Source organism: Crocodylus porosus, unplaced genomic scaffold (assembly GCF_001723895.1).
Source record: "Crocodylus porosus isolate Cpor-Errol unplaced genomic scaffold, CroPor_comp1, whole genome shotgun sequence".
In the NCBI taxonomy this organism is placed as follows: domain Eukaryota; kingdom Metazoa; phylum Chordata; order Crocodylia; family Crocodylidae; genus Crocodylus; species Crocodylus porosus.
In genome coordinates this window covers 231,462-241,160 of record NW_017728893.1, presented here as the reverse complement: position 1 = coordinate 241,160, position 9,699 = coordinate 231,462, and the positions used below count along the sequence as shown (strand labels likewise).

At 56.8% G+C, this 9,699-nt stretch overlaps 1 protein-coding gene across 1 annotated transcript; it reads right to left on the bottom strand.

The window, feature by feature from the left end:
• Positions 1–1,655: 1,655 nt before the first annotated feature.
• On the bottom strand, positions 1,656–8,777 carry MEX3A (mex-3 RNA binding family member A). The gene is made up of 2 exons (XM_019555255.1): positions 8,735–8,777; positions 1,656–2,970 (listed from the first exon to the last, which is right to left on the bottom strand). Exons 1-2 carry the CDS (start codon positions 8,775–8,777, stop codon positions 1,799–1,801), a joined length of 1,215 nt encoding a protein of 404 aa, XP_019410800.1. The 3' UTR covers positions 1,656–1,798.
• Between the last annotated feature and the right edge of the window lie 922 nt (positions 8,778–9,699).

The following is a 9,699-nucleotide window of genomic DNA, read 5'->3' as shown; positions in this document are numbered from 1 at the left end:
AGCTGGCGGGGGAGAGGGAAGGAGGGGACCAAGCGAAGAACAGGTGTGGGAGCGTGTGCGAGTGCACACGCGTGCCTGCCGAGGTGCTGGGGAGTGACGTGCCTCGCCCTAGAGGTACTCGGGTGGGTTAATTGAACACGCGTAACTTTGCCGCCATGCCCCTTTGGCATCCGAGGTTGATCAAACCTGCCTAGGTTAAGACGCTGGCTGATGCCTGCAACCAAAGCCAGCTTTGAAGCCCATCTCCCCAACATCCCAGTGGCTCAAAAAGTATCTGATTGAACAAAACCAGGAGTCTTGACATGATTCAACAAGGCAATTCAGATTCTTTTTTTTTTGTGTTTTGTTTTGTTCTGGAAAAAATATAATATATAAAAGCGGCAACCTCTGGAGATCCAGGTTAAGGAAATTGAAGAGGTTTTTGGTCCATAAAGAAATACTTTCTTCTTCTTCTTCTTTTTTTATTATTTTCCCTACTTGGTTTTGGGTAACAAAAGTTTTGGTCCAGTTTAAAAACGACAAGAAAATTATATCTATAAACTCGGTTTCTTTATTATTATTATTTTTTTTTTTTTTGCTGTCTGTCAGGATGTGTGTTGGCTTGCTGAGGGCCCATGGCCGGTATTGCATGATCGTCTTTCTTAGGTTTTGGTGCGAAATATATATATCTCTATATTTTTAAGAACAGAAAAGCACAGCCTCACTTGTGTGTGTGTGTGAGGCTGCAGCTGGCATTGCTTGGAGAGTGAAGTATGGAAACGTGGAAGTCAGTATATTCCCCCCTTGGATGGGAGCACGCAACTACTTTTGAAATACCCTGTTAGCGACTCCTGATTCGGGTGATGAAGACATCCCTGCTTGGAGAAGGAAAAAAAAGTAACCTAGTTCCAAACTCTGTGTTGGCTCAGAATACGAATATAAACTCACAGCACCCAGTGCGACTCCAATAAGTTCTTCAGTTTCACCGGCGTCATCGTTTTCATTCATTTCTCTATTTTTTTTTTCTGATTTTCTTCTTTTTTTTTTTTTAGGAAAAAAAAACAGAAAATAATAACAGTTCTCTAGCTGCTGTGTCATTTTTTGTTTAAATCTTTGAGGTAATACAGTTGTGCCCTCACTCTAACAGGTTCCCAGAGGTTGATGATTTTGCCTTTTCATTCGTTCCCCATCATCCTTTTTTTTTTTTCCTTTTCTTTCCACTTTGATTCTTCCACTGAGTTTGCATACACTCGTCGGGTTCATATCCCCAGGGGTGGGGAGGGAGCGAGGGAGCCGGGGGCAGCTTCAGACCAAGCTGACATCAAGCATGACCCCTGCCCCCCAGCTCGGTGGATGGAAAAGCCGAGAGTCCCACCTCACTGCCAAAACCAAAAGAAAACAACCCAAACTGGAACAAAACCACGTTTTTCTTTTGTTGGTTTTTTTTTTTCCATCTGTGCGTTCAGAGTCCTGGTTTCTCGCAGGCCGGGACATCATCTGCCCCTCGGAAATTTCTGGCTTTTCTATTCATTTTCATTTTATTCTTCTTCTTCTTAATAATAATCACCTTTTTCTTTATTAATTTTTTTTTGTAAAAATAACCTACATTGCTCGTAAAATAATTTCTTTTTCTTTCTTTCTTGTTCCTCTTTAAATTAATTATTTTTATTTTTTTACTCTCTCATTTTGTTCGGTCTTCGGATGTCACTTGTATTACTGGACCACCTTCTTCCTCCTCCTCTTTTATTTAGTTAGTTATTTCTTTTGGAAGCCCCGCCCCCCCCGTTTTTTGCCCCGCCCCATGCCCCGTCCTGTCTCTTTAAGAAAATATTCTAATGGCCTGAGTGGCTGCCGCGTGGCAAACGGGGCACTCGGGGTCGGTCCGCTCACAGATCCGCACGGCGCACTCCATGCAGAAGAGGTTGTGGCCGCAGGGCACAAGGGCAGCCGTGACTTCGCTTTCGAAGCACACCATGCACTCCCGGCTGCTGGAGACGGCCGTCCGGGCCACGGTGCTGGTGCCCAGCTTGGAGAAGCCTTGCAAGGGTTCCCCTTGCGACCTCCTGGGCAGGCTGGAGAGGTTGGGCTCCTGGATGGACGAGGACGGGGAGCGGTGGGAGTTGGGGTGGACGGCCCCGGTGCTCCCCGACCGCTGCTGCTTGGAGAAGAGCACGGACACGGGGTTGGTGTTCTCCTGCCCGGCCCACATCGGGGTGCTGGAATCCGGCACCCCGTAATACAGATCTTGCTTGCTCACTCCGTAGTTGGGGAAGAGGTAACCGTAATTGAAGTCGTTTTGGTCGTTGAGCCGCGGCGTCTCGTAGATGGGGTCCACGGAGCAGTCGCCGATGCAGCCCAGGCTGTTCTGGCGGAAGGTGGAGAGCGGCTTGCAGCCCGGGGCAGGCGTGTGGACCCGCCACGCCTCTGAGTAGCGGTTCTCCATGCCCGAGTCGGGGCTGCTGGACAGGAAGTCGTTCTCGTTGTTGTACTCCAGGATCTTGCCCGTCCTCACGGCGATGTGGGTCTCGATCTCCTCCCGGGCCCGCTCCACGTTGCCCGGCGCCCCCGTGATCTCAAACACGGGGTCCCGGTCCCGGCTGGGTGTGATGATGTAGGTGTTGGTTTGCTGCTGGATTCGCTTGATGGTGGCACCTTTGGGGCCCACCACTAGGCCCACCACACGGTACGGCACACGCACCCGGATAGTGACCTGGCCCGGCAGGGTTGGGGCACTGCCGAAGGTGGTGCCGGCTTTGTTGCGAGACGCCCGGATCATGGAGAAGTGCTCGGCGGCCGAGATGATCTCCCGCCTAGCCATGGCGACGTCCTCCCGCCGCCCTGTCACCATGAAGACCGGCTCCTCGCCACGCACTGGGGTCTTGATGTACGTGTTGGTCTTGGCCCTCAGCGCTTTGATCTTGCAGCCTTTGGGGAGAGGCAGAGGAAGGAAACAAAGGGGAGACGTTAGAGCAGAGGCCTTCCTCCCTTCCCCTCCCACGGGGACCAGTTCCCCTCAACCCCTACCCTACGGCCCAGGCTTGCCCAAAAGCTAACTTCCGTCAAGGTCCAAGCAAGGCTCCAGTCCTGCCAGGGGCTGAGTACCCCTCTCCTGCACCCTAACCCTGCCAAAGGCCAGTTTATTTCTCTCATGGAGGGATTATTCCCCTATTCAGGAGTGGGGAAAAATGGGAAGCTGTCCACTGCACCGGCTGGCCATTACTGTGGTGATGATGAGGGGCAGCAGTGTCAGGTCCCTGGGGTGAACTGAGCTGAGCAGGTCTTAGCCCAGTTCCCAGCACGGAGACCAGAGGAGCTGAGAGATGAGGGGGTGACAGAAAGGTGCATTTCCAGCCTGCAGCCCATCAGCCATCACTAAGGAAGGAGTAACCCATGTCGGCAGTTTAGGACACAAGCATCCCTGGTCAAGCAGATCCCAAGCTGCTTCCCCCACACCAGAAGCCCCTTTCTTCCCCCTCCCACCCCCCAGCTGCCCCCCAGGTAGCCAGCAGCTGCGCCCCCATCCCAGCCCTAGGAGCAGCAGCTGCACTGAAGCCCCCTGCCCAGCTTTGCAGTGGAATCAATGGAGCAGCAAACCCCCTCGCCCCTATCCCCTCCAGCCACGAAGATGCACGCACAGCGGGGCTGGTGACATGCGAGCCCCGTCCCAGCTGCCTGGGTTTCGGGAAGGACTTTGCCCGATCTGCAGTATCTGCTCCCAGGGATGGGATTTTGCCCTGGATGCTGAATTTCATGCCAAGCGGCTTGTCCGGGCAGCTGCTGGTACAGGAGGGGTCTGGCTGGTCCCAGCCCACAGCCAGCGTGCCTCGAAAGAGAGCCAGAGAGACCCCAGCCTAGAATCCAGTGCCTGGGTCCCCCCACTGCCATGTGCCACGGGCATGAACCAAGAGCTTTGGGTCAATGACTGAGGATAGATGTCCTGGTCTCAATCAGCCTAGGTAGCACTGGACATTGAATCCTCAAGGGAAAAGGCTCCTGCAACCATTCACTCCCCCTTCAGCTCTGCAGACCGGGGTGGGGAGAGGGGTCTGCAGAGACCCTTAGCTGCCCTGCCACCTTTCCCCAGCCCTCCGAAGCTGGACCCTGACATGAACCCCACCAAGGGGAGCTGATGCGGGGAAGAAAGGATGCTGTTAAGAGGCAGAGGCTGGAGTGGTAGGTGGGCACCCAGGGTCTGAGTCTTGCTTCCGCCTCAGACTAGCTCTGGACAAGCTGCTCTGGCTGAATCTTTCCAAAGCGCCCGAGTGATTTAGGAGCTGGACCCCTCATTCAGAATCGGCCAGAGGGGTTTGGCGAAGGGGACTTGGGGACAGGCGTTGCAGTGTAGGTGGACAGGTTCACAGTGCTTGCCGGACTTCCTGGCAGCAGTTCCAAAAGCACACTGCGCCAGCACCTAAGTCACTTTGGCTTTTTGGAAACTGATTGTCTGCCCAGGGCTCCCCTGAGAGGCCCTGAGGTGCATTCAGAAAAGCCTTTCCCACCAGGCTGAGGGGTCCCAGCTGTAACTCACCCCAGCCCCTAATGACCCAGCTGCTGACCCTGGCCACCAACCCAGCTGGGGTGCCGCAGGCCGGCTGCCTGCTGATCCGGGGGCCCTATTTAAAGCCCACCTGGGGACAATGCTCCTTCCAGCGGCCTGGCAGGAGGGGGGAAGCTCTCCGGCTCCTGCAACTGCTGCATCTGGTGTCCTGAGCTGATTTGCTGCAGTCTGCTACGTCCCTGTTCAGCTCCAAGGAGGTGGGTGCATGCGGTACAGGAACCACGGGCCTGGGGGACTGTTGGAGCCGGGGGAGCTCTGCAGTTGCAGATGCCTCTTGTGCCTGTGTCGTGTACCAGGAGGGAGGCTTTGGAGGCTGAGAATGAATCTCAAGCTTGCAATGTTCGGGAGCGTCTTTGTGCTGGTACGAATGACTCCATGGGGGTGCAGGATCCAGCCTGGCTCATGTCCCAGGTGGGCAGGGTCTGGCTCTTGAAGTAGTTGGTAGCGCCTAAGCTTGGGGCCTGTTCTTTTCCCCACCCCACCTTCCCTTTGGGCAGGGGGATGGACCCAATGATCTCACAAGATCCCTGCTAGCCCTAATGTCTATGAATCCCCCTCTCACCCCCTTCCCTAGGGAAGAAGCCATTTCCTCACCTTGCCCCTCCCAGGGCTTTGCTCCCCTGTCTGCCCCACACAAAGGGCTCTCGGGCATTAGGCAGGTCCTGCCAAATCCCAGCCTCTCTCCTGGCTGGGAGCTGGTCCCAGCTCCATGCAGACCCTCCGTGGCGCTGGTCTCTTGGGGCGCATCCACAAGCGTGCTGCTCCTGGGACCAAGCCGTGATCCCTTGGCACCCAGAGCCTTTGGGCTAGATCAACCGCTCCGGGCGCTTGCAGCTAGGCTGCTCCGATCCCTTAGCTGGTAAGGGAACCCCCGGTTCGTGCTTGCAAGGCAAAGACCCCCTTTGGCCCACTGGTTTCTTCCCAGTGCAACGGACGTGACCTCGGTGTTGAATGCGACTCGAAAGGCTGAGCTTTGCACCTCCAACACTGGGCTTGGATTTGGGAAGCCCGAATCTAGCCCCTGCCTCTGCTGCAGCTGCACCGGGCCTGGGGTCCTCTCTGTGGAAGATGGGCTGCGCCTCCTCGCCGGGGGCAGGAGCTTTCCCCAGTTCTGCCTTTTGTGCAGAGCCGACCACAACAATGCCGCACCATGCCAGCACTGCCCTCCCCCTCCCCTCTGTGCCGCGAGGTGGGTTTCGCGGGGCCTGGGATGCTCGCTCCAACCCGAGGAATGATAGAGGCGATTCCTGGAAAATCTAGGCCAGCTGGAAACCCTGCTGAGCCAAGCCAGCCTGCCACCGCCCCCCGCCGAGCCGTGCCCCACAGTGGATGGGCTGCGCTTTGTCCAGCCGGCTTTTAAAACAGCTAACGTAGGCCGGGGAGGCCGGACAAGCACAACCCACGGGGGCTGATGGGGTGCAAGGTGCTGTACAAACCCTGAATTGCAGGGGAAAAGCCCCTCCCTTGCACTTCTCTTCAGTGCTGAGATGCCTCCATTTTCTCCACCCCCCCCACCAGGGGTGATGGGCTCAGTGGCTGGTTGGAAAGCAAGGAAAGCTGCTTCGGGCATGAGCTTTCTGTGCTGGCTGGGGTGGGAAAAGCCAGAGGAACGTGGGCCTCTAATGCTCCGTCATTCGGGTGAAATGGAGCCGGGTGCCAGCAACGCCGGGCCCGTGCGCAGGTCTGTGTTTGCTAGGGGTGGGCGGGTGCCACGTGTGTGCACGTGGGTGTGGATAAGGTCTGGGTCCAGCCGGCTAGGAAACCATCCAGGAGGCGAAGGCAAGGGTCAGAGACAAAGGAAAGGGACAGGTGGCAGGAAGCCGAGGGCTCGGAGGCCCCTGTCCCTCCAGGCTGGGTGGAAGGGGATTCTCGTACATGCAGAGGGGAGGATAACGGGACCGGCAGAAGGGACCGGGCGAGGGGGAGGGCTGCACTGGGGACAAAAGGAGGAAGGCGGTGTGGCCTGCAGATAGGGGAGCTGGCTTTGCCCAGACGAGTCTTGCAGAGGTTCCCGCATCTGCCCAAGAAAGGGACCCCTGCCCCCCCCCCCCAGCTATTAACCCAGCAGCTTCCCCCTCCCTCCCTCCCTCATTCAGTGGCCCGTGGCCTCCGGGGCTGCAAACCAACCATCCTAGCTCCCTGGATAACAACAGTCCAGATTCACAGCTGATGCGAGTGGGTACAACCCCACCTGGGTCTTTCAAGGAAGCCCTGATCTCCACCAGCTCCAGAACCTGCTGAGGCCATTTGGGCCAACAAAGGGGCCCCAATTCTGATCTTGCCCAATTTTGGGGGGCAGCATAAAGCAGGGTCAGGATGCAGCCCTGTGCATCCTAGCAGGGCTGGGATTTCTCGACCTCTCTTCCTTGTGTGTGTGTTTTTGGAGGCTTTTTCTTCTCTCTAACGAGTTGCTTTTTCCTAGTGCACTGTTGCACCAACAACAGTATTGGGACCTGGGGTGTGTTTTGAAAGCTTGGGAGAGGAAGGAATGGGGGAAGTGGAAGAAGGGAATTAAACGGGGAGAGGAAAGGAAAGAGGAAAAAAAGCAGTGATGACTAGCTTGATAGCATTTCTTATGTGCCTGGAGTCACTGCAGAGCCCTGTCTCTCCAGACACAGGAGAGCAAAGGAAGCCACAGCTGGAAAGCAGAGGGGGTGGCCCAGGCATGTCTGGGAGCTACTGACCCAGGGGATTATTGGAGGGCTAATGGATGGTGTTAATGGGCCAGGAAGTGGAGCAGGGGCCTTGCAGGAAGGATCTTAAGGCGATTGCTAGCTGACTGATCCCTGCCAGGCCCTGTGAGCAAGGTGTTTGTATTGTTCTTGTGGCTCTTGCAAACTCACAGAGGTAAGGTTACCATCACGAGGCTCTTCACCCACCCATCTCCAAGCACTCTGGCAGGAGGCTGGGATACAATTAACTTGAGCTAACAGGGTTGCAAAGTCCCTTAGTAAAGCCATGAACACTTGCACGCAGGACTGAACCTCCGTTACCCAGCAGTTAGTCCCAGGGAGGAGTCTGGTGTAGACATGCCCCCCTGCCACGGGGCTGGGCGGCTGAGAAAGGCCAGGTGTGGCTGCTAGGAGCCAAATCCTCTCCCTCTTTTACCCCTTATATATACCTGATCCAAACACCCACTGCAGCCAGTGAATTGGGCTGCATCTGCACCTACCACAGCCCCTTATACCAGTGCGATGTAGGGGTGCAATGACATGGAACAATCCCTTGCTGGCCCTGGTGCCCACGGGGGCTCCAGTCCTGTTCACACTGAAAGTCCCCTGGCCTGCACGCAGACCTCAGATACTGGTGAACCTGCTGCAATGTGCATTGGTGTCGCAGGGCAGCAGAAGACGAGCCCTAACCACAGAGTAAGTCCATTGGGAGCAGAATCTGGCCCTTCTGGGTCCCTACTGGATACAGACATGTCCAGCTCCACCAGAGACCTTTAGGTGCAAAGTGGCACGACTCAAGAGGAAAGCAAGGCTGGAGGGGACCCTTCAGAGGTCACTGAGCCCAGCCCCCTGCCAGAGGCAGGATCACCCCTGTTCCAGCTGGGGTTCTTGCCCCCTGGCTCCAAACCCTGCACCTCAAATCATCCCCCAGTCTTTTTAAAGCATCCAAACAGCCTCTGCAGACAAAAGGCTTCAGAGCCTGGTTCTCATTCACCATCAAACAACAATCCGCTGCTCCAGAGTGCGAGCGTGTGCCTGCATTAGGGCACTTCGGCTCTCTGCCGTGATCCAGACCTCGCCCATCGCCCTCCTCCGCACCAGAGGCCCGTAAAATAACCCGCCACGAGGCCTACGCGCAGGGCGTGACGGTGGCAGGTGCTTTCCGCCATACCCCGAGCGCAGCGCGGAGCAAACGAACAGCGCGGGGGGCCGAGCTCGCGTCAAATCGCTAGTGGTGGCGGCGGTGGCGCCGTGTTTTTTAAACGCACGTGCGCCCAAAAAAACCCAGCGCAAGGCAACGGCCGCACGCCTCTGCAGAGGGGCCTCGTGCCAGTGATGCAACCTGCATCCGTACAGACGCACACAGCCGCCGACTGAATGCCTTTTGCTCTTAAGCCCAGTTGGGGTAAAAGCACCCCTCCCACCCCAAAAAAACCCCTGCCAAGTCCTCCTACCCCTTTATTTTTGTCCCCCACCAAAGGTTTTCTCCAAGCCACAGCCCCGCAGACAATAGACCCCTTGTTACGTTGCTGGGAACTTGCATGAAGACACCGGTGCCGCTCCGGCATCGGGCCGACGCGCTCTGGTGCTGTGTGGGCGTGCCATGGCCTCTCTGTGGCGTGAGCCTGGGCTTGACTTTGTCACCGAGTGATTTTTTATTAATATTATTATTATTACTATTATTTCCATCTCTTAAGACCTTGCTACGAGCTGGGCTGGGAGGTGGAGGGGGCTGGTGGGGAGGGATGGCTAGACAAAGACAGGAAGGGGGGAGGGGGAGCTCGAGGGCCAAAGACCAGCGCCACGCTGCTCTCCCACTGCCCTAGATTCTTGCCGGCTGCCGCAGCCGGGTTCGTGTGGTCGGCGGGTGCATCCAGCCACGGGCCAGCCGCAGCAGAGCATGTGTCCTCCCCTTTGTCTCCGCGAGATCCCGCTCTCCCTCCCTCCCAGGTGCAGGAGGGCAGAGGAGTCCAGGCTGGATTCCCTGCTCGGTGGAGCAATTGGTGCCCCCCTGGCAGCTATGGAAAGGCCCTTGCAGAGCTAAACTGGGGGCTGACCGGGAGCTGCGGCTTTCGATCTGCCTCCACATGGTGTGCGTGGAGGAGGGGAGGGATAAAGCACTCCAGCTTCCTCCATGGAAAGCTCCCTGAGATTTCTTTGTGAGTGCAAGCGTGCCCTGCACAAAGGGCTCTGTCGCCTGGGCTGCCAAGGGACGTGGCCTCTCGGGCAGCCGGATGGACAGGGGTGGCCAGACTATGTCAGGGATGCTCTCATGGGGGCAGCGCTGCATGGGTACTGCTAATTGCACCCGTCCGCACGCCCAGCGGTGGCAACCCCAGCATAGCCCCTTGCTGCTAGTACCAGGGGTGCCAACCTGTGCCCCTTGGCCTGTGCAATTGGGAATCGTGCCCACTGCTCCTGCTGATCTCATGTGTCTCCATCCGGCTGAGGAGCCTTCCCCTTGAATCCTGATTGCCCCGCGAAGTCCCC

Bases quoted from the DNA above. Each gene is read 5' to 3' on its own strand.
- MEX3A (XM_019555255.1), bottom strand. From the start codon at position 8,777: ATGCCGGAGCGGCACCGGTGTCTTCATGCAAGTTCCCAGCAAC. The intron at 2,971-8,734 runs GTAACAAGGGGT...TCCCCGTGGGAG, and splicing joins TCATGCAAGTTCCCAGCAAC to GGGAAGGGAGGAAGGCCTCT.